This window comes from Eumetopias jubatus, unplaced genomic scaffold (genome assembly GCF_037043125.1).
Source record: "Eumetopias jubatus isolate StellerSeaLion01/CBP00866 unplaced genomic scaffold, mEumJub1_p1.0 scaffold_4, whole genome shotgun sequence".
NCBI classification, from domain to species: Eukaryota; Metazoa; Chordata; class Mammalia; order Carnivora; family Otariidae; genus Eumetopias; species Eumetopias jubatus.
In genome coordinates this window covers 35,458,689-35,484,553 of record NW_028274810.1, presented here as the reverse complement: position 1 = coordinate 35,484,553, position 25,865 = coordinate 35,458,689, and the positions used below count along the sequence as shown (strand labels likewise).

Genomic DNA, 25,865 nt, shown 5'->3' with positions numbered 1-25,865 from the left:
GGAGAGACACCAAAGGATCAGTTACCTAGCCCCAGTGAGTTAAATGTGCACATGAGGGACAGCAACTAAAGTTGTGCTGATTCCTAGTGACCCAAAAAGGCTAAGCCACCATCTTACTGGTACTGTAGTAGAGAATCTGCTAGCCTAAATTGTCTATGTAATGGATATGATTGTATGTATTATATTAACTAGCTTTGGTGTATTAAATTATTTTACTAGACTTAACTGACTATTCTTCAGCCAAACTTGGCAGGTGAAAAAAAAAAAAAAAGCTTAGAGTATGTAGGATAAATAATAATACTTTACATTTATGCCAAATCTCCCACCTAAGCCTCTCAAACCATAAGAATGATACTTTCAACTAATCCTGCTCTTTTTCAGCTATATAAGAGGCAGGATTATACAACCTTCACAAAGCAGGTTAGACAAATTTTCATTATATTAATTTATTGAAGTTGTTTCCTGAAAGCAGACATTGTTGCTTGCCTGAGCTCTTCTTGTCCTCTGGAAAAGTACCAATATTGTATGATACTTCAAAAGCCACTGGGCTGTAACCAATTAAATAGTGAAACCCATGTGGTCCAGATCTAAAAGATAGTTACCATTGAATCCTCCATGGTATGAGGAGAATGCTCAACGAAGTATAAGAAACCAGTAAATGTTAGATAGTTGAATGACAGATGGATGCGCAGGCAGACCCCTAAGAGCGTGTCCTATTATTGATGATGTTCACGTGGCCATGTGATAACAGTGTAAGTCACGGGCAAAACAGTAATAAGTACTAGTTCCATAATAATTATTCTCTGCGTCATCTCAGGGTTAGTGTGCATAGGGCACAGCTTCCTCTCCAGTGTACTATGACACAGTAGTGTGCCATGAAGGGGTTATAGGAATGCTGGGAAGATCAACCCCCTCAGCCTTTGGGGTGGTGGGGAAAAGCTGGAGCACAGGAACCTCCAGCCAGATACATTTTCATTTATCTCAGTGGGGTAGACACATGTTCTTTTTGTGTGTGTGTGATTGAAAAACAGTGGGAAAAATGGACCTAGCATATTGAGATCACATCCATAGTGGAGAACAGATTGATAAGAAGACAGTAGAAATAGGAAGATATTACATGACATCTGGAATGGAACTTTCTAATAATATATTCTTAAATATTCTGGTCTTCAGTTCTTTTTTGTATTCTCAATGTTCAGGAATTACCTGAAACATTCTCCTGCAAAGGAAGTGTTTTTGTACTAAACAAAGTCTTTATTTCTAAATAAGATTTCCTTGTTTAGAAAGTACTGAATGAATTTTAAGTAATTGTGAGAAGCCATTTTGGGAGAGAATCAGTAAAATGTATTTGGAGGATAAGAGGAAAAGAGACCATTGAAGACGTAAGAGCTGAGGACAAAGTGGAAAGTCAGAAAAGGATAACAATCTATTGACTGATGAATGGATACAGACGAGGTGGCATATTTATACAATGGCATATTACTCAGCCATAAAAAGGAATGAAATCTTGCCATTTGCAACAACGTGGATGGAACTGGAGTATATTACACTAACCAAAATTAGTCACGGAAAGACAAATACCATATGATTTCACATATATGTGGAATTTAAGAAACAAAACAGATGAACACGGGGGAAGGGAAGGAAAAACAAGATAAAAACAGAGAGGGAGGCAAACCATAAGAGACCCTTAACTATAGGGAACAGACAGGGTTGCTGGAGGGGAGGTGGGTGGAGGGATGGATTAACTGAGTGGTGGGCATTAAGGAGGGCACTTGATGGAAGGAACACTGATGTTATACATAACTGATGAATCACTAAATTCTACTCCTGAATCTAATACTACACTATGTTAGTTAGTGTTATGTTAACTAACATGAATTTAAAGAACATCTTGGAAGAAAAAAAAAAGGGAAAACAAAAGGGTAACAATTACCCACGGTTCACGGGGAAGTTAGAAAACCACGGAGCAAATGAACTTTCCATATGACTCAGGAGAAAACACAAGTGGTTCAGGAGGAGTTCTTACTTAGGTACATGGCTTCTATAAGCCTTCAATTACTTAATTAACAAAAAGTAAAACATAGCAAAAAGTATTTCTGCTTTCTTTCAACTGTCACAAAACTGGCTGAACTTTCTCACTTTGACTAATACAAAGTTGAATAAACACATTGGACCTGACCAAGTACTGAATGCTGGCAGGGTATAGACCACTAAATGACAGTTTGGGTACAGATCATCTACTGTCTTTTTCTTTTATTTTAAATCTCATTTGGGCTAAAATATAAGTGGCCATCAGGATTACTTATAAATTGTAAATCTATAACCCAGTAAGGAAAATAGTTTTTCAGAAAAGAAATAATAATAAAGGCAAATTTACTCTCTTTCATCAATCTTCACTTAAAACACAGGACATGAAACTAAAGTTATTATTTCAAATGGCAATCTTAACACTTTTCTCTCATTTGCCAACTGGAAAATGAAGTTTTTGTTTTGTTTTTAACTTTTGTTAGTTGGACACCATGTTTTTAAATATTTTCTTCACTAATTCTAAAAATCAAAGTAAAGCCAAGGGAGAAAGGAGAATTCTTACAGCCCACATATTCAGATTTATCAAAGAAAAAAAAAAAAACAACCTCCTTAGTATTCTGTGTGGTGTCAAATAAGCATAGGCTGGGGAGATAGACACACTAAGATTTGAATCCTGGTTTTGTCATTTCTCTCTGTGTGCCTATAGGCCATATACTTGAACTCTCTGAGCTCTGTTTTCCTCAGCTATAATATCTGAGACAATACATCTTCTTTGGGTAGTTCTAAGTATTAAGTAAAATAATAGATGTAAAGGTGCCTGGCATATGATGCAATAAATTGTGGTTCTTATTTCTTCAAAGAAAAAGAAAGGATTTAATGTTTAAAAAACTCAAAGACTGAAAGATTTCTAATTTAATTCTTATACATAATCACCAAAAGATGATGATTATATCACTTCTGATTTATAATTAATAAACAGTCATCCTGCATTTGTCTTCATTCCACTTCCTATTGCTCTTACTCTGTCATGATGTTACTATTCCTTGCTATGTAAGTCTCTCGTGAGTAGAAAAACAGTTAATTTAAACATCTTCACCTTTACAGTTCTCCCAAAGAATGGAACTGGAAGTTGAGAATGTGAAAGAAGAATTCTATATGAATTAGTAAAATTTGTAAAACATAAAATGGAAAAGTATGGTTTTATGAGTACAAATGATAATGAGTCACCCTTCAATTAATGTAGGTAGGTAGTTCATCTAATATAATGAAAACAAGGAAAAAACCAACAATATCCAAGCACCATCTAGAAGACATAGAACTATTTTTGCTGAACACATCAGTATTTATAAAGTCATTTTTTTGAGGTTAAGGTATTAGATTACTTCCTGCGTTAGATAACTTACTCTTTGTCCCTTAGGACCTTGACTCCCAGGTGGTCCTCTTGCCCCCACATGACCCTACACATTAAAAATTTAAAAATTAGTTATAGAATTCACAGGAACATTAGCAAAATAGGAATTATAACCTTTCTTATGACATGTAATTCTCCTTGGGAATTCTTAAAATAAAATTGATTAATCTCCTTTAAAATATGCTTTATTTATGAAATAAACGCCATAATTTCTTTCCCCATTATTCTGCTATTCTTCCCTCTCCCAGTATTCCAACTAGTTTTCAGGAGGAACACATGGATTCACAGTGGAAAGAGACACCTATTTGGCCAGTCTGACTAGTCTAATCAGCTTGGTCCATCAAAAAAGTGATTGGCTATTGCTGCAAGATTTCTTTCTCATTATTCTAGACATTTATGATAATCCCATCACATAAAAATAGATTTTTTCCTGTTATGATGAAAAATGTCACAAAATACCCCAAATATGCCACAAATAGATGTAATGAAGATTAAGTTGTTACTTATTACTAAGTCAGTTACAATGAATTTTTATACTTGATAGTCTTTAATAAAGAATTAGAAAACAAAATTTATTTATCTATATGACATTAGGTAGATAAAAACAGTGAACGTTCATAGGATCTTAGATTTATTTATTATCTTCTGTGAATAAAAAGACTGGCAACTGTACCAATCTACATCCGTCTTCCTAATTTTAGAGGTCAATAACATGGCTATCTATGTACTGGAAAGTCAGGCCTATCTTCAAAACAAAAGCTTCCCAAAACAGCATAAACCGTTTCTTTCTTTTTTTTTTTTTTAAACCATTTCTGATAATAGTTCTGTTTAGGGGATTATTAAGGCTTATCTTTTTCATATTTAAGTTGATAATGGACAAATTTTGATAAGCAAGCTTTATTTCTTTAGAGGCAAGATTTTGTTATCTTTCTCTATATAATAAATGGAGTATTTTTAAAACTCAAGTTTTGGTCAATAAAGATACATTTTCTCTGACTTTTATCTGGCTGTTTGAGAATATTTGCAAATTTCTAAGAAAAATATGCTGTGACTTAGTTGTGATTTGTTTATCCAAGCTCACATGTACGCTTGATTGCTGACTCTGTTTTCTTATATGTGGTTTTTCAAAAGAAAGTTTAAATTTCTTTTTGTTTTAGGCTACAAAATTGTACTGATTATTAAAAGTACATGATAAAGCAAGTAGAGGTGAGGAAGTTTAAGATACCATGAAATATTCTAGAGTGTTTTACATTGAGGAGAGAAGTAGCCTTCATCAGGTTATACATTACTTATTTTGCATAAGAACAAAAAGTATAGTATAACCAAAATCATAGATTTAAATTTTAAATAGACATTCTAGGAGGGAATATAAAGTCTTTACTTACAGGTAATCCCAGTGGACCAATGGGTCCTGGATCCCCAGGAGGACCTGGATATCCCTATAAGGAGTAAAAATATGAAAGACATGAAGTCTCTATCATATCTGATTATTTTCATTGAAGACAAACCAGTAAATTATAAATAGTAATAAAAGTGATAATGTAAATAAGATCTCTCTTTCCTATCCAAGATATAAAAGGCCATGGGAAATGTACTAGAGTTAGAAATAAGACATGATTACACAGAAGCTGTATGTACTTTTATTAGTAACTCTGCCTAGAAAAGAAATTGGCTAAACAGAATCACATATTATGACCTATTGAGAAGAGAATATTCATCTTATCTTTCTGTAGGTTTTGTTATGCCATGAATAGATATATGTTATATTATATAGATTATGAAGCCATTTCATTGTCAGAGGCCAGAGAATTCTATAATTAAGGAATGTGAATGTGTACAAATACTCTACAGCCTGTTAAATTTTAGAAGGAACACACCCTTTATGGCATTAATACTAATTTAGAGAATGTCTTAGTAGGTAGTAATTCCTGAAATTGATTAACCTAATGGGTATATTAAATTTCTTAGTTTACAGCACCTGGACATAGCTAAAAATGAAATCTTACAGTGCTTTGCTGATAATACAGAAGTTAAAACTAAAGAATAACTTAGGTAAAATAAATTTGTAGACAGTATTATATGCCACCAGATCTATTACGATATATTTTCTGAAAGCAAGATTCTTTTATTGATATTTTTTGTACTAGTTCCTATCATGTTTAGAAACTATTTAATAAACTAAAAAAATATAATCTATACATAATATTTGTCATCTATTACTACCTTAAAGATGCAAGAGAGTAAGATGAATTCTGGATTCTGATGTTTCACATATTATCAAAGAATTACATCAGGACCACAAACTCATGGAAGAGTGGCAGTGATGGTATGTGCCATAGAAACTATAAGCTATATATATATTTTTTTATTATTATGTTATGTTAATCACCATACATTACATCAATTAGTTTCTGATGTAGTGTTCCATGATTCATTGTTTGCGTATAACACCCAGTGCTCCGTTCAGTACGTGCCCTCTTTAATACCCATCACCAGGTTAACCCATCCCCCATCCCCCTCCCCTCTAGAACCCTCAGTTTGTGAAATTATAAGCTACAAAAGTAGAATCCTAACTGAATTTTCTTTTTCATCCATTTCAGTTAATTTATGGTGGTTTAATTCTTCTCTTAAAACTATTAACTCATTTGACCAAGTCATCTGATTTTCATGCTTTGCAGTGCCGATCAGCACGTGAAAGGTAAACTGTTTAAAGGAAGGAAAATTCTAAAGGAAATACATCGTAAAATAGACATTTTCATTTACTAAATTCCATTCAAGGCAATTTCACCTCTAGAATTATGATGTTCTTTGGAAACATATATTTCAAATCACTGGCTCTTACCATAACACCCTTTTCCCCCTGGGGACCTAGTGGACCTGGACTTCCACGTTCTCCCTTTTAAAACAAAGAAACAAGAAAAACATTAAGGCATGTTAATCAGTCATGACTGAGCTAAGCCTCGACAGGAAAATTGTCAGAATCATAACTTACATGCATATCTCATCCTAACTGCCAATACTTTTTAATTTACAAATTTTGTGTTTTTACCTTAAAGTTGCTAGACTTCTAATACAATAAAAATCCTCAAAATATATTTCAAGGGATAAAGTACTAAAAGTATTTTTATAAGTAGAAATGCTTATCATTTTGAGGCATATGAAATAGGATAGTAAAAGTATCAAAACATATTATAAGAATTAACTAATTCCTATAACCATTGAACAAAATTTTATTTCTGTAGTCTACCACAATTAAATATAATTAAGATAATTAAATACGCCATAGCAGATTAAAAGAATTAAGTTGATTCACATTAAAATTCCCAGGATTGCCATAATCTTAGTGTAGAACATTTGACCTTGCACAGAAGAAACTAAGTCAGAATAAAAACAATCACAAATCTAATTTTTTTTAACTGAGCTCATTTTATATTTGTTATATTGTTCTTTTTTAAAATTTTTTTAAAGATTTTATTTATTTATTTGTCAGAGAGAGAGAGAGAGAGAGCGAGCGAGTACAGGAAGGGGGAGAGGAAGAGAGAGAAGCAGGCTCCCCACCGAGCAGCGAGTCTGATGCGGGACTCGATCCCAGGACCCTGGGATCATGACCTGAGCCGACGGCAGACACCTAACCGACTGAGCCACCCAGGCGTCCCTATTTGTTATATTCTTAATAAAAAATCAGTAAGTATATATTAAGCACTTTCGATGTACTGAGAGTTGGAGAGCTATAACAGAAATTGACTTAGTCTCAAGTATTTGGAGACATGACATTAACAAACTCTCAAGTATTTGGAGACATGCCGTTAACAAAGGTCAATCAATTAGAAGACAATTAAATTGTAAACTGTGTGGTGCTTATTCTAAGTCCGGGAAGGAAAGAAATCAGGAAGGATTAGAGGAATCTGGCAAGACTTTATGGAGGAGATGAGAATTTGAGTCCTACAGTTTGTTTTTGAATAAGTAGAGGGAATGAGAGAGGATACTCTAAGCTAAACAAACAAACAAACAAACAAAAAAACCAGTAAGAACAGGAATAGGAACAAGTATGTAGTATATGAGACAGTGGAGAGAGAAAGGTTTATATTGGAGAATATTAGAAAATTTGTTGGATGGGGCGCCTGGGTGGCTCAGATGGTTAAGCATCTGCCTTCAGCTCGGGTCATGATCCCAGGGTCCTGGGATCGAGTCCCGCATCGGGCTTCCTGCTCCTTGGGAGCCTGCTTCTCTCTCTCTCTCCCTCTGTCTCTCATGAATAAATAAAGAAAATCTTTAAAAAAAAAAAAAAAAGAAAATTTGTTGGATGAACTGATTAAGCCAAAATTATGTAGTACTTTGACAGCAAAGTAGAGGGGTTAATAGGGTCAACAGTATGGAGTCAATGATGGTTTTTTGTTTGTTTGTTTGTTTTTTTTAATTTTTTTATTGTTATGTTAATCACCATATATTACATCATTAGTTTTTGGTGCAGTGTTCCATGATTCATTGTTTGTTCATAACACCCAGTGCTCCATGCAGAACGTGCCCTCCTCAATACCCATCACCAGGCTAATATTTGATCATGACCCATCAAAATTAGTCCTCTGCTGTAGTACGTAGGATGGATTAGAGGATAGAAATATGATGGGGTAAATTTAACATAAACTGATAAGAGTATGTCTTGGGGGGGTGGGGAGGGCTTTGGATTGACTATTAGAAAAGATGAATTACATAGAAAAAAACTCTAACTCCTGCTAAAAGATTAGGCATAGAGAATGGAGGAAAAAGGAAAGCAGATATGGATTTCACTCTATTTATTCTGGAAGACTGGAAGAATTGAGATAGGTACAAGGCATACTAATAGACATGAGATTATTGGGAAGAGACCAGTTTAAATGTGGGAAAATAGTGATAAATTTTAGACATGTTGACTTTGACTTAAACTAAAATTTTCAGATGGCAATAACTGGAATATTATCTAATTTACTTCTAATCCCAGCTCTACTTAATTACTCACAGGGTAGCCTTATGTAGTAATTGCACAAGACTCTCATGCTTACAATTTATATCTAGCAAATCAGGTTTTAGTCAAAGACCCAAAGTTTTGGTTTATTGTCTACAAGCCCATTATAAGATTCCATAAAAACAATTTAAAATGCCCTTGGTGGTTTCAAGTAAAGAATTACTTTTTATTTTTTTAAAAAGACTTTCCTAAATTTGAAACTAAACGTGGAAAATCACTCCCAAGGTAATGATTTCTAGGTAATCTTTAAGCAAATTACAATTTCCATTACAATATCCAGGAATATCCATGAATAATTGCATACTGGATTCCAAGTGGAAAGCAAGAGATTGTGACTGAGACTTGGATCAGGTAAAGTGATAACTTAATCCCTTTCAAAACTGCTTCCTTTAGGAGGCTTGCTCTGATAAAGTATATTTAAAAATGGTCTAGTCATAAATCTAAACCATCAGTTTCACCTTTTTTCTTCAGACCACATCATCACAACTTAAAGAGTAATCCGCCCTTTAAAAATTAGAAACATATAACCTATTAGCTATATTTCCATATATTTAAGATATTCAAGACAGATGATGCATTTTAAGTTATAAGTGATTTCTAATTAACATAAAATACCATATGAATGTCCCTCATTTAAGTTCAGCCTAGAATTCTTACTATTAAAAAAAAAAATGAAAGACATTACCTTTTCACCAATGCTTCCAGTAGTCCCAACTTCTCCAGGTAAACCAACAGGTCCCTTTTAGAAAAAAATATAACAGAAAATACACATTTTTACTGCATTGCTATTACAGCATCTTGGTTTTAAATCACCTTAATCCATGTTTATTTTTAACTCATCCTAAATTTTATCTTAGAGTAAAATTCCTCCTAGTATAGATGTCCAGCCTATGACTTCACATCAAAAAGTAATCTATTCATTCAATCAACAATATATATGAATGTCTGATATGTGTCAGGCTGAGCTGGTAGGCACTTAGTTTCATATCCAAACACAGTTCCCATCCTTGTACAACTTATAATCCAGTGGATGTTATAAAGAACTGTCGTTTTTGTAGCTTCTTGATGTGGATACACCAGCTTAAGAAGTCATTCCTGTGACTTCTTTGAAAATCCCTAATACTAGCACACATCCATTCATTAATTCATTGTCACTCAAGAAATATTTGGTGCCTGCTCTGTGCTGGTCCTACATTGCTTTGCAGAGATTTTGTTAGCAAGTAAGGCAAACCCAAGCCCTGCTCTCACAACACAAAAAGTCTTATACAGAGACTGAAAAGAACTAAATTAAAAAGTAATAATTACAAATCATCACATTGGCTAATATAGTAAACAACTGTGATAGCAAGGTAGAGAGTGAAAGAGAAGACCTATGGAGAGATGGTCAGGGTAAACCTCAGGTGGGACATCTAATCTGAAAGCTGAAGAATAAGAAGAGGCCAGTTGGCCAACAGAAGAAAAGAGGAAGTGTGTTCTAGACAGAGTAAACAACTTGAGTAAAGGATGAATTTAGTGCACTGAAAGAAATGAAAGAAGGCAATCAGTAACACTGTTTCAGAGTGAACAAGGCTCAGTGTTCATCTACCTTGTCTTTATGGGTTTTACTTCAAGCTGTATAGAAAACAAAATAACATAGACCAAGCTTTATAACAACAACATAATCTTTCTCATGTCTTCAGTTATGAAGCCCTTTTCTGCTATTGTTTCAAGATGTATGAAGCATTTTCTTTTTCAATAGCTATACTGTGCTTAAATAGATTATTATATGATAATATAAGTTAGCATATAGAAGGCACCTAAATCATAAAAAAAAAATTATTTGCTATGTTGAAGCTAATTGAAGTTTTTGCATGGGGCATGATTATGTCCACATATATTTTTATCATTATCCTTATCAATCTCTCTCTCACTCTACCTACCTAGCACTCTACCTACCTAGCACTCTACCTACCTACCTCTCTACCTACCTACCTCTCTACCTACATACCTACCTACCTACCTACCTATCTATCTATCTACTCATCATGGATACACTGACATACACTATGTACTTCCTGTGTGTCTAATTTAATCCTCACAACAGCCATATTTGGTAATATTATCCTAATGCCCTTACAGACAAGGCAGATGAGTTAAACAGCTTGCTGAGGTGGATGCCTTTAAGTAGTGTGGATGAGTTTAAGTGGCTATTGAGCACTTGAAATGTAGCTGGTCAAAACTGACATGTAAATGTAAAGACATCAGATTTTGAAGACACTACAAAAAGAATGAAAAAATCAAATCATTGTTTAAATTGATTACATATTAAAATGATAATGTTTTGGATATATTGGTTTAAATAAAATGTTACTAAAATCAATTTCATTTGCATCTTTCTACCTTTGTAAATATGACTACTGAAAAATGTTAAATGACATTTGTGACTGGCCTTATATCTCTATTGGACAGCACAGATCTATATTCGCAAACACTATTCTAATGTTAATGGTTATATCCAGTTGGAAGTGATCTAATATATTTCTATGATTATTGATTTTAAGAGAATTAACACTTCCACTCTGAAACAATGATCAATGGTCAGTTAATCAAATTTGAGAAGAACAATGAAATATAACTCTTTGTGAGACAGTAAACAAAATAGCAGAAACTGAACACAGACTAACATTGATCTGGGGGAAAAAACTCTTTTCCTAACATATATAATCTAGGTATGGAGTAGGCCCATTTGACTTACCCCAATATTGACTATGTGTGCCAGAACAATGTCACCTACAGAACTATTTGGCTTAGCTCACAGCACTTGCTTACTAATTAATAGAAACTGAATTAGGTACTAAGATTTAAAAATGCAGAGATTTTTATATATAAAGTTTAAGAAGATTGTTAGTTTCAGATGACCTAGCAAGCATAGGCAAGCATTTTCAAAGGCAAATCTGGATGGATCTAAGCAGCAGTTGCTACCTAGATGCATTCTTTAGGTCACCACAGCCCATACCAATTGCTCTTGTGTCTTATACCTGACCCATTTCACTACTCTATACTACCTGCCTGCTTCCAATAGGGCACTTGAGGTTGTCAGTCTGGATTTGAGTATTAGGAGGGGAAGTCTATCAAAAGGCCATACTTGGAAGATAGGTTCTCATTGGAAAACAGGCAGTTCAGAGGCTTACATCTTTGCCCACAGGGAATCTTTAATGAAACTTAAATTAGGGGAGCATAAACAATGTATTAAGACTCTGATTCCTCCCAACAGTTTTCTTCAGTTTCTTATATCTATTTTCAAGTTACACACTTCTGGAGAAAATTCTAAATTAATGTTGTTGGAATGATGTACATTTTCCCAAAGGTGAAATGTATAAAATTTTATTCTTATTTCATTAGTTACTGATTAGCTACCAGGTATAAAACACTCTACTAGTCAATTTAGAAATAACTAATAACTAAAATACAAAGTAGATAGCAAAAATATTACAAGAAGATAAAGTCTACAGAGTATGGGATAAAGTGGTAGTCGGCAAACTGTGACCCCAAAGGCTGGCTACCTGTTTTTGTAAGTAAGTTTCACCGAGACACAGCAATGCCCACTTGTTTACCTATTCTCTATGGCTGTCTTTGCTCCACAAAGGCGGACCTGAGCAGTTGTGACAGAGTCTGTAGGGCCCACGGAGCCCAAACCATTTCTCTTGGGGTACTACAAAGCAGTCATTGAAGCTATAGCCTTCATTTATAAGAATAATCAGCAATTTGTACTTTTTTGACCAAGAATTTTCATTTAAAAAGTTTTAAAACATTGATTCTATGTCTAACACACATTAAGGAAAATGACAAAGCCTAGAGCCAAAACATGCTGTGTGTTAAGAGCTGGACAACTCTACAATAACTGAAAACATTTCACTTTTTATAAAATAGGATATGTAATAGTCTATTTATAGATTTCATTGGCTAAAGCAGAAATTCAGAAGGCCAAAAAGCCTTATGTATAATAAATCACTTGTTAGAACTGAAAAGCATTATTTTTTTTAAAAGTCAGTAAAAACTCTAAAATACACTAGTTCTATTTTTTTAAAGTAACCACATCTTTCTTACTCACTAAAGACTAATGTAAAATTAGAATATTTCCTAGTTGGAACTAAAATGTTTAAAAAATTTTTTATATAAAGTTCTTAGACTTGACAACTCTGCTTTAACTGTGGTTTAGAATCTATCTGTATTGTTTCAAATTTTCTTTTCGGTGCAGAAACAACTGCAGTTACAAGATAAAAAAAAATCTAAGACACCAAAGCTCTTTAAATTCTCTCGAAAATGGAATATTATAACGCGAATTCTCTAGGACGTAGCTCTGTTTTATGTTAGAAACATATTAACTTCAATGTTTGTATTTATTAGTGTTATAATATTTACTGTCTTTAAAAATAAAAATTTTAGAAGTCATCTTACCACAATAAAAGTAGTATTTGGTTGTACTAGATGAAATTGCTGATATTTGGCTTTTTTTTTTACCTTAAACATTGGTAATTTTACATGATTCAATCTAGTATAAAATTTTGAGGGTCAAAGAAACAGAAGATTGGCCAGACATGAGAAAATGACCACTTTAAGCACTACATGGGAAAATATACTTCCATATCTATTATTTAGTTCTCCACCTAAAGATCTCATACCTTCACATATTTGTTGAAGATACTAAAAATACAGACTGTTGTCAGTCTAGATAGATACGGGGAAGACATAGAAAAGTGGAAATAAAGTGTGTGTAATCTATGTGGGTAAGAAAGAGAAATTCATATTTAGATAAGATGAATACAAGATATACATTGGACATTTTGGTAGGAATATTTGCAACACAATTGAGTATACAGGTCTAGAGCTAAGGAAAGATATATGTGAACCATCAACAAAAAGACAGTAAAGAGTAGATGCATCACCAGAGAGTACGTGTCCTGAGAAAAGGAAAGGCCAAGAACAATAACATTTAGAAAGCAGGATGAAAAAAAGAAAACTTATGGAATTGACTATATAAAGAAAGTGTACTGTCAAAAGGAGGATACTGTCAGGGTGCCTGGGTGGCTCAGTCAGTTAAGCATCTGACTCTTGATTTCAGCTCAAGTCATGATCTCAGGGTCATGAGATCAAGCTCTGTGTTGGCCTTGCACTCAGCACATTGTCTGGTTGTCCCTCTCCCTCTGTTCTTCCCCATGCTTAAGCACGCTCTTTCTCTCTCAAATAAATACATAAAATCTTAAACAAACAAACAAACAAAAGGAGGATATTGTCTATTTATTTATTTTTGTCCATAATGTTTCTTCAGAACTTTTCATTTAGGGTTAATTTTATGACTTGACAAACATGAATGGACCTTTTCTGTTTATTTGGAAATACATCATTGTTCCTACAAGGCTAACCTTTGGATCACTTCACCCCTATTTTCAAATGAAATCTATAAGCTAAGGATATATTTGTTTGACAGTGTGCCTTGGACTAAGCAACTTCAGCTCATTGTGCCTCATCCTTTACCATTCAGGAAGATGTAACCTCAAGTTCCTTAGTCTGCATGTTCTATAAAGCAAGGATAATGTCTTATCTGATACTATATCCCTTATACCTGGCATACTTCCTGGAATATAGAACATAATTACTAAATACATGTTGAGTGAATGAGTCGACAAATTAGATGGAGCAGTAGTGGTGGAAACATAGATGAGCTGCCCACATCACCAGCAGAGATGCTTCAGCAGTGAGGCCTACGTGCAAAGACCACCTAAAATGAGAGTATAAAGGCATGTCCATTTTTGCCTAATATGGGATTGCTCTGTTGGGCCATATATGCCCGAGAGCTCCCTAAAGGATTGTTTGGACTCTCATTTCCTCCAGTGGAAGGACAGAGAAACTGGGCAAAAGCCCAGGATTTAACAGAGTGATCAAACTCCAGGGAAGGTTAAATGTCTAACCAAGACAACTCTGTTAAAGCAAGGCCAGGGTCTTCATTGGGGAAAAATTGGGACCCTGACACTTGTCATGAAGACACCTGGATAGAGGTCCCTAAAGATTTTGAACCACCAGACTCTAATGAGCTTACAAATGTGGTCTACCTCTCATTAATGCTAGCACTTTCTCCTTTAAGAAAACATGTGTCCCAATTAGGATTTGTCCATACATCCTCTTTTGGCCATTATGTCAAGAAGTAGGGTTAAGTCACAGCATAACCCATCTGGGAGCTTGCTATGTCTGACACAGGAGGAAGAGACTATACCCCAAAGGAATGAAAGATCTAGCCAGCATATACTGGTAGGAATTGGGACAGTATGTGGGAACATGATTTTAGAGGTACTTAATCAAGGGAGACATAACATAATCTAAAAAAACATAAATATAACATAAATTAGATATGAGAGTTTATTAATTTGGGAACACTTATCAAAGATATAGGATTTAACACCCTGGCAAGGACCTCAAGAGATTGTGCAAACTCCTGCAGTGGATTTAAGCTATGAGATAAGCAGCTCTGCCCCTTGGGCCATATAACCGGGCAGACCCTATATTTTTTAGAAACATCAGAGGTGGGAAAGGAAGCCATATAGAGCTTACAGCAAGACTTGATAGGAACAACACAAAAGGCTCCTTGGATTTTGTAACAAGGCCATGCCATTTGCAGCAGAGATTTACATGTGTTTTGGAAAATCAAATTTTAGTGTGCTACTAGACTCTAATAGATACTGAGCACTTAACCATGGACACCAAATGACCATGCATCTGGATCTATCATAAGCTGAGTTGTGTCAGACATAAGGAGAGCAGTTCCAGTACAATCTGGCATGGAATATGAGCAGGACAGAGATATAGGCAAACTGAACGAACAAGTAGTCTAGACCCCCAACTAGGACCTCTTTTTCATCAGACAACTTTGGCTATCTGGGAGATCTCTTATGACCAGCTGCTTGAGAAGAAAAGTCCAAACTTGGTTTATGGATTGGTAGGCTTAGTGCTATGGACTGGCTATTTGTGTCCTCTCAAAATTCCCATGTTAAATATCCAATGCGATGGTATTTGGAGGTAGGGTTTTGGGGAGGTAAATAGGTGGTGAGAGTGGAACTCCCATGATGGGGTTAATGTCCTTATAAGAAGAGGAAGAGAGCTAGCCCTTTCTCTGTCTACCATGTGTGGATACAGTGAAAAGGCAGCCATCGGCAATTCAGGAAGTGGGCCCCAAATCAACCAATGGATCTGTCCAACAACATGTTTGTTGTTTAAGCTACCCAGACTATGGTGTTTCATTATAGCAGCCTGAACTAAGACACTTACTACATAGTTGCAAACTGAAAATGGATGGAAGCTGTATTATAGCTTCACTCAGGAGTGTCTTAAAAGGCAGTGGAAAGGGAACATTTCCAATGAGCAGAATTTCTGGCAGTGCACCAGACTGTCCACTTTCTGGGAAGGAGAAGTGGCTTCAGGTTAGAATATGTACAGACTAGTGGGCATCTGTGAGTGACCCAGCTGGTTGTTTAGGCATGTGAAAGGAAGAAGATTTTAAGACTGGGAACAAGGTTTGAAAATGAGGCCCATAGCACAGGTGGGTACATTCGACACAAAGAGCAAAGATTTTGTATCAAACATTAATGCCTACCAGAGAAGGTCAAACCTGGAAGACTGCCTGGAAGTATACAGAATGATTCAGAAATTTGACATCAGCAAGTCTTGGTCATTAGTCATCTCAGTGCTGGATGATGGTCATATGAATGAAATGGGCATGGTGGGAGAGGTGGAAGGTATGCATGGGCCTGACATCATGGGTTCTTATTTAACAAGGCTGAATTAATTACTGCTGCTGCAAATAACAGAGAACAAGACTGTGCCCATGAAATGGTGCCATTCTTTGAGGAAAACAACCAGCCCCTTGGGGGCAAATTCATGCCTGGAAAGGCCAAAGATTTATTCTAACAGAAATACCATACTCTGGGAATGGGTTTCTTTCTTATCTTCAGGCCTGAATTAAGCAGCAGTAACTGATAGCTTACAAAGTGTCTAATCTATCATACAAGATCCCAAAAACATCGTGTCAGAACACAGTACCCATTTTACAGCAAATAAGTTGTGAAAATGGACCTAGGTTCATGGGATTTAGTAGTTATATCAATATGAAAACAAGAAGCTTCCAACCTGATGGAGCATTGGAATAGTCTGCTAAAGGAGCCGTTAAAGTGCCAGCCAGGAGGTGATACTTTTTTTTTTTCTTTTTAAAGATTTTATTTATTCATTTGAGAGAGAGAGTGCGAGAGCGCACAAGTAGGAGGAGCAGCAGGGGCAGAAAGAGAAGCAGGCTCCCTGCTGAGCAGGGATTCCAGTGCGGGGCTGGATCCCAGGACCCTGAGATCATGACCTGAGCCGAAGGCAGCTGCTTAACTGACTGTGCCACGCTGGGGCACCACCCGGAGGTGATACTTTTTAACGATAAAGCACCACCTATAGGATAAAAAAGTATACACATCAAATCAAAGACAGTTATATGGTACTGGATCTCCAGTAGGAAATAGTCCCTGGTCTTGGAACCAAGGGGTGGAAGCAGAATTAATCCCACTTACTATCACTCCCAACATCTCTGTAGAGACCCTACACTTTCCATCCCCCCAAAATGTAAGCTCTGCCAGAATAGAGGCCTTGGTCCCCAAAGGGGACATATTTTCATTAGGTGACACATTGATCTATATCCTATGGCTGCCCTTGGAGCACTTCAAGTTCTCTGTATCTGGGCACCAGAAAGCAAGGAAGAGTCACCATTGTGGTGCAGTTAATTCAGCCTGATCATCAGAGGGAGAAGATTGCTATCATTTGTGGTCCTAAAGCTAGCTGCAGTGTTAGGGGCTATAATTTGTACTACTAATTCATTTTCTAAGTTTTCCCTCAGGAAGAGAATCTACCAGAAAGAGGAGCAACTCCCTGAAGGGGTATGAAGTCAACCCAAGCAACACAAGGAGTAAACAGTTGTGAACATCAAGATGGGCCACCAAGATATATCACCAAGGAAGAATATGTTGCCTAAGCTGTCATCAACTTCATGTCTTCATCTTCAGAGGGCCTTCCTAACCAATGCACACCCCAGGGTGACCCATATACTATGGGTGCTTGAGTTGGAGTATAAAAGCCCAGCCATTCAGCCCAGCATGAATGGGTTTATAAAGGATTTATAAAGGATTCAGAGCTTCCTGTAGGGATGGTTAAGATTTAAGTATGGCCTGTATCAATTTGACTTCTCTATCTATTCAACCCAGTTTCCTCTTCCTTTTTCCTCAAGTGTTACTTTCTAATCAACACCCTGCAGCAAAATTCTATCTCAGCAGTCTGCTTCTGGAATATCCCACTTGTGTTCACAGTTTCTCCCTAAATGGGAGCCTCAATCTACAGAGGGCCATGGAATTATTACAAAGTGTCAGTGAGTCCATACATAGGTACTGAGGGTACACTAAATACAGAAAAGCAGGACTCCCATTTGTTGGTCTGTAAAAATGATCTTCACTTGTGAAAAGACTGGGTATCACTAAGAGGAGTCTGAATTAGTAAAGGCAGATTCCTTTTTTACATATTCCCCTTGGCAAGATATAACTGTCATACTTAGTGTAGCTACTAAGGTACACATCGACAGCATACTTTTAATGCCTGGGTAATGACTGTTATCATTGTTAGGATAAACTACGTTAGGATAAATGCTTTATCCTTTTTACTAAAAGGAAATTGTTCCTTACATATATATGGTTTCTGGGGATTGACTTGCAGGTCCAAAGTATAAGAAAATAGCATTTGGAATATATCCCAAATGCAACCTGAGGGAGACTCTCTGAGATAGCATCTGGAGTGAGATTTCATCCCTTTCCCTTTGTACGAAGTGATAAATCTTTTCTTGATAGATCAGGGATGAAACTTTTCAAGCTTGCCAAAGACTGAGGACACTCTGGCAGCAAAAAATTATAGCTTACTGTAATTTGTTTTCCAGAATATTTGACATACTTTACAAAAAATTATTTAACCCTACTTCTCTTTCAAGTAAGGTACACTTATATTATATACAGACACTTTCACTATACCAATATCTAGTGCCTACAAATTTAAATAAAACAAATGAGCACACCATGTAGCATAATGATTATGATAAATCATACCTGTTACTAAATACAGGAAATAGCTCTCTTACTTTTTTCTCTGGAATAATGTAGTATAAGTAAATAAAAACAGTGATTACTCATCTGTGTTATCCACTGTCTTTGAAACCAAGAATATGCCCAATTAGCTTTATTAATTTAAAATTTCTGAAAATTGAAGATAAGCTATCTATATCATAAACACTGGTGACTTACTAAAGAAAAGCCAATTATTTAGCAAACCTGCATTCATGAACACTTTAAAAAGTATAGAAGTGCCCTAAAATAAATTCATTCATTCACTTAGTCAACAAGCATTTGAGAATAGAATACATGCCAGATATTAAAAAATAATGCAGAAAACTTATACAGTCAGCTAAATTTAAAATACAGACGAGCATTTCATTATTTCAGAGGTTTCTGACTGGACAATAGTTTATTGTGGCAACACTTCCTCCACTTCAGACTGTTGGCATTTGGATATACAGGTTTTCTAAAATATGTAACTCAACGGTCTGCTCAGTATCCAAACAGGGATTTCAGTTTCTGACATTTCCCTAACAACTACTTGACTCTTACTTCCTTGAATCATACATGTAGTCATGAAATAAAAGTTCAGAATGAAGTTTTGCCTCAGGAAGGTCTGGCAATAATTAAAAGAATATGCCTGGAATGTCTACTCAACAGATGCTTTTACTCACATGTATGTTATAAGAAGCTTGAGAATAGAAAGGCAACTGGTGCTGTCCTCCCTGCACTAAATTGCCTGGCATCTGCTGTTCACATTATTCTGCTCTTCTGAATGAGTCTCATGACAATAAATCTAAGGTGATAAAGTGAGTATCAACACAGGGCTACCCTTAATCTTGGTTGAACTTCTTAAATTATTGATTAAAAAAATAAGCTGGATGAGAAATAAGAGGAATTCTTATTCCTGCTGTGATACTTGTGTTGAAAAACATTTGAACTGTAAGCTCTTCCTAAAACTTGAATAAACTAGCAAGATCATTCACAGAAAAGAGTATGTGCTTATAATTACAGCATATTTTTTCCACTTTAAAAAAAAAGCTTCTAACTTGTATAAACTCTGAGAGTGGCCTGTGTTCTGTTCGTCTTGATGTTCATCTCAACTAATCTCATTGTCTAGCACCTTCCCTAGCATAGAGCAAGTACTGAGTAAATACCTGTAAAATGAATGCATAGCCTAATTTGGATGCTGAATTTTTTTTTTTGAATTTCAGTATAGTTAACATATTGTGTTACATTAGTTTCAGGTATATAATAGAGTGATTCAACAATTCTATACATTACTCAGTGCTCATCACAAGTGTACTCTTAATTCCCTTCATTTATTTCACCCATAACCCCACCCATTTCCCCTCTGGTAAACATCAGTTTGTTCTCTATAGTTAAAAGTCTGTTTTTCACTTTCTCTTTTTTCTTTGTTTGTTTTGTTTCTTAAATTCCACATATGACTAAAATCTTATGGTATTTGTTTTTCTCTGACCTATTTCACTTAGCATTATACCTTCTGGATCCAGCTATGTTATTGCAAATGACAAAATTTCATTCTTTTTATGGCTGAATAATATTCCATTATATATATACCACTTCTTCTTTATCCATTCATCTATCCATGGACACATGGGCAGTTTCCATAATTTGGCTATTGTAGATACTGCTTCAATAAATGTAGGGTGCATATATCTTTTTGAATTAGTGTTTTTGTATTCTTTGGATAAACATCCAGTAGTGCAACTACTGGACAGTATGATAATTCTATTTCTAATTTTGGAGGAACATCCATACTGTTTTCTACAGTGGCTTCACCAGACTGCATTTCCACCAAAAGTGCTTGAGGTTCCTTTTTCTCCCATCCTTGCCAACACCTGTTGTTTCTTGTGTTTTTTATTTTAGCCATTCTGACAGCCATTCTGATAGGTGATACCTCATTGTAGTTTTGATTTGCATTTCCCTGATGATGAGTGATGTTGAGCATCTTTCCATGTGTCTGTTGGCTATGTATTATCTTCTTTGGAGAAACGTCTGTTCGTGTCTTCTGCCCATTTTTAAACTGGATTGTTGGTTTTTTTTTTTTTTTTTGGTGTTGAGTTGTGTAAGTTCTTTATATATTTTTGATACTAACTTTATCAGATATGTCATTTGCAAATATCTTCTCCCAGTCAGTAGGTTGTCTTTTAGTTTGTTTCCTTTGTTGTGCAGAAGCTTTTTACTTTGATGTAGCCTCAATAGTTTATTTCTGCTCTTGTTTCCCTTGCCTCAGAGATACATCTCTGCTATGGCTGATATCAGAGAAATTACTGCTTATGCTCTCTTTTAGGATTTTAATGGTTTCAGGTTTCATATTTAAGTCTTTAATCCATTTTGAGTTTATTTTTGTGTATAGTATAAGAAAGTGGTCCAGTTTAATCCTTTTGCAAGTAGCTGTCCAGTTTTCTCAACACCATTTGTTGAAGAGACTGTCTTTTACCTGATGTATACTCTTGCCTCCTTTGTCAAAGATTATTGACCATATAATCACGGTTTTATTTCTGGGTTTTCTATTCTCTTTCATTGATCTATGTGTCTGTTTTCATGCCAGTATCATACTGTTTTGATTAATACAGCTTTGTAGTATATCTTGAAATCTGGGATTGTGACACCTCCAATTTTGTTTTTCTTTTCAAGATTGCTTTGATTATTCAGGGTCTTTTGTAGCTCTAGAGAAATTGTAGGATTATCTGTTCTAGTTCTGTGAAAAATGCTGGTAGTATTTTGATAGGGATTGCATTAAATCTGTAGATTGCTTTGGGTAGTATAGACATTTTAACAATATTGTTCTTCTAATCCACCAGCATGGAATACATTTCCATTTGTTAGTGTTGTCTTCAATTACTTTTATCAATATTTTATTTTTTCAGAGTATAGGTCTTTCACCTCATTGGTTAAAATCTAACTTAGGGATTTTATTATTTTTGGTGCAATTGTAAATGAGATTGTTTTCTTAATTTTTTTTCTGCTACATCATTAGTGTACAGAAGTGCAACAGAGTTCCATACATTGATTTTGTATCCTGCAATATTACTGAATTCATTTATCAGTTTTATTAGTTTTTTGTGGAATTTTAGAGTTTTCTATATATAGTGTCATGTCATCTGCAAATAGCGAAAGTTTTACTTCTTCCTTGCTGATTTGGATGCCTTTTATTTCTTTTTGTTTTCTGATTGCTATGGCTACGACTTCCAGGACTATGTTGAATAAAAGTGGTGAGAGTGGACATCCTTGTCTTGTTCTTTATCTTAGGAAAAAAGCTCTCAGTTTATCCTCATTGAGTATGAGGTTCACTGTGAGTTTTTCACATATAACCTTTAATATGTTGAAGTATGTTTCCTCTAAACCTACTCTGTTAAAGATTTCTATCATGAATGGATGTTGTACTTTGTCAAATGCTTGTTTTGCATCTACTGAAATGATCATATGGTTTTTATCCATTCTCTTGTTAAGGTGATGTATCACACTGATTGATTTGCAAATATTGAACTACCCTTGCATCCTGGGAATAAATCCCACTTGATTGTGGTAATTTTTTTAATGTATTGTTGGAAAGGCAAAGAATGAAACTGAACCCTTATCTTATACACAAAAATCAACTCAAAATGGATTAAAGACTTAAATATAAGACCTGAAACCATAAAACTCCTAGAAGAGAATACATAGAGAGGATCGGTCCTTGACATTGGTCCTGGCAATATTTTTTTAGACTTCGCAGCAAAAGCAAAGGCAACAAAAGCAAAAATAAACAAACAGGACCACATTGAACTAAAAAGTTTCTTCATAGCAAAGGTAAGCATCAACAAAATGAAAAATAGAATGGGAGAAAATACTTGCTAACCACATATCTGATAAGGGGTTAATATCCAAAATATACAAGGAACTCATACAAATCAATAGCAATAAATAAATAAATAATCCAATTTTAAAATGGGCAAAGGGGCGTATGGGTGGCTCAGCTGGTTAAGCATCCAACTCTTGATTTTGGCTCAGGTCATGATCTCAGGGTCATGGGACTGAGCCCTGCATTGGGCTCTGTGCTCAGTGTAGAGCCTGCTTGTTCCTTTCCCTCTGCTCCTCCCCCACTCTCCCTCTATCTCTAAAATAAAATCTTTAAAAGTATAAAAAATAAATTTAAAAAATAATAAAATGGGCAAAGAATTTGAATAGACATTTTCCCAAAGAAGACATACAAACAGCCTTCTGGTACATAAAGGTGCTCATCAGTGCTAATCATCAGGGAAATACAAATCTCAGCCACAATGAGATACCACCTCCCACCTGTTAGAATGGCTACTATCAAAAAGACAAAAGATAATAAATGTTAACAAGGATGTAAAGAAAGGGGAACACTTTTATGGTGTTGGTGGGAATAGAAACTTGTACAATCCTATGGAAAACAGTATGGAGGCTCTTGAAGAAATTGAAAATAGAACTACCAATGACCTAGCAATTCTACTTCTCAGTATATATCCAAAGGAAATGAATTATTATGAAGAGATGTCTGTACTCCCATGTTCATAACAGCATTATTTACAATAGGCAATGTATAGAAACAACTGAAATGTCTTTCAGTGTATGAATGGATAAAGAAAATGTGATATATAGCACAGTTATAAGACGAATAAGGCCTGAGGACCTAATGTATATCACTGTACAATACATTGTTACCAACTGTAACAATGTATTGTAAAATTGAAATTTTCTAAGGAAGTAGAACTTAAATGTTTCACATACACATAAAAGGTAAATATGTAAGGTAATGGATGTGTTAAGTAACTCTATGGGGGCGTTCTTTTGCAATGTATATGTATATTAAACCATCACATTTTACACTTTAAATATCTTACAATGTTATTTGTTGATTACACCTCAATAAAGCTTAAAAAATGAACTGATATAATAGAAAATTTTATTACTAGACACTTTAAATGATCTTTGATAATATAAAGAAGTAGAAGACCTCAAGAAAAAGAAAAAGAAAATGCTGTGAAGAGGGGTTTGAATGGGTTTGGGAGGAGGGGTGAGGAGTAAATTTGAATCCAATGAGTCTGAGGTACAATTTTTAACTTTAAAGGAAACTACAGATCAGACAAATCTTTTGGATTTACCTTTATCTATTATTTATTTCTTAAATATATGTTACACTTCATATTTAGGCTGTGCTTCACAAACCCTGGTCTTTAAAGAACTTAATCTAGTACTAGAAAGCCATGTAAATAAGTAAGAGCAGTAAATGATGATAGAAGCATGTATAAGGTATAGAGGATAAAGCAATCAAGGTTTAGAGGAGGTGATGCTTGAGCTGACTTGTGGAAGAACAGTAGGTATTTGTGAGCCAGAAAAGACAGGAAGGACATTACAAGTAAGTAATAAGAGCCAGGTGAGCTGTGACCACTTATGTCTTACCTCCCTCCAGCTACTCTGAACTGCTTATAATATAGTTTTGCAAACATTGCAGATATTTCATGCCTCCATATATTTTATTCTCATGCTGCCCTTCCCATTGAAATGTCCTACCTTATTCAGATTGTCTCACAAGAATATGTCATACTTTCAGACTTTGCTCAAGCACACGAAAGTCCTCTTAAGGTACAGCCAGTAGCAAATAAATTAGAAAAATTACCTTTCATTCTTAATTTATTTCAGTTCCATCATATAAAACATATACTACTGTCAATGCAAAATGTATTAGGTCTGTGTTCATTGCTGTGGGAGGCAGTTTTCTGTATAGATAACTCAAATAAAAAAGTGACTGTGATATAAAGCAAAATAAGCTAAGGACCATGATAGTGTATAGATAGAGTACTGAAAGGCTTAACAAAGAAAGAGATTGAATCTAATTTTGGGCAGGGATACCAGAAAAGACTTTATGATAGAGCAGATGACTTGAGAGGGGTCTTGAGAGTTGATGCTAGGAAGACAATGGGAGTGGGAAAATGAAGGCCTTTAGAGGTTACAGAAATAATCTGAACAAAGGCATAAATAAGTGCGTTCCTTTTAGGAACACTGAATGCCCAGTTTGGCCTAGTAAATTGGGAAGTGTGAGAAATAACAACTATAAGGATAGGTAAAGGATATATTGTAGGAGGTTTTAATAGTCAGGTTGAAAAATTCTTATAATCTATATTCTTAAGGCTTCTACAGACTCATTTCCCCCCTTATAATCTACTATGTCCCATCCCCCTAGCATTTTGGGAGGAGCTTGTGTCATCTAGGTCTTTCCAGATTTCAGTGACTAAATTGATTTTATTGCTAATGATATAATCAACACACCACAGAAACACAGATTTTGACAGAGAATTTTTCCAAAACTCATTAATCAAGAAAGAAAAAACCCTCAAAAAACTGAGTGTAGAAGACTTACATCTCAGAAGCTATGATCTTAGACATAAACATAGAAAGGTTATATAGTTATAAAAGTTTTCTATAAGATACAAAGCTGGCTGTATTTATGGTTAAAATAAAATTATGATTTCACTTAATTATTTTTCCTATGGTCAAAAGGGGACTATTAGACATGTATCTTTATGAACAAAAATGCTGCAATGGTCCCCCTCAGGCTGTTTTGCCGAATTGATGAAAAAAAAGAGATGTTTCATAAACAGAAGATAGAATGCAAATGCAAAATATCTCAACCTAATGGGAAATACAAGTCTAATGACATTCCTTAGAACTTTTCCCAAAGTAATGAAAGAAAAACTCACTAAAAATTAATATATGGAAATCCTTTGACTCAGAGCAGAACTTCAAAAATACATATATAATGTTCAGAAAAATGTTTCCAATGAACTTGTGCACATAAAAAGCCGATTTCTTTGTTCTTGGAAAATACTTCCTGATAAGATTCTTAAGTGTTTGTTGAGGTAAAAAAAAAAAAAAAAAAAAAAAAAGATGAATTGCAGTAGAGTACTTTGGACGTACATGTGGTCTACATATATATGCAAATTAATTCATTATGCTAACGCTTGGTACACAAAATCAGTACATATTAGCAACACAACACATCTGCTAGTTTAATCTGCTTTTTTATTTGAAGAAATCACACTCAAATTTAGTGTTTTTTTATTAATAATAAAACAGTAATGAAGCAGAAACACATATGGCAGATTCATTTAATAAAGATTGTGTAGCCCAAATAAAGTGTAACTTTCTATGAAAGGAAAGGCAAACTAGAGCCTGTAGGCCAAATCCTGCCTGCTGTCTATTTCTTTTTTTGCACTATTTTTAAAAATATTTA

The 25,865-nt window shown here is 35.0% G+C and overlaps 1 protein-coding gene across 1 annotated transcript in view; it reads right to left on the bottom strand.

Annotated features, from left to right (window-relative positions):
• The window catches only part of COL24A1 (collagen type XXIV alpha 1 chain), a 381,932-nt gene that overhangs the window by 153,759 nt on the left and 202,308 nt on the right, over positions 1–25,865 (bottom strand). The window contains exons 25-28 of the mRNA XM_088022947.1: positions 9,130–9,183; positions 6,285–6,338; positions 4,828–4,881; positions 3,435–3,488 (exon numbers count right to left, since the gene is read on the bottom strand). Of these exons, the coding sequence (XP_087879073.1) occupies positions 3,435–3,488; positions 4,828–4,881; positions 6,285–6,338; positions 9,130–9,183 (216 nt within the window). The remainder of the gene's footprint in view (positions 1–3,434; positions 3,489–4,827; positions 4,882–6,284; positions 6,339–9,129; positions 9,184–25,865) is intronic.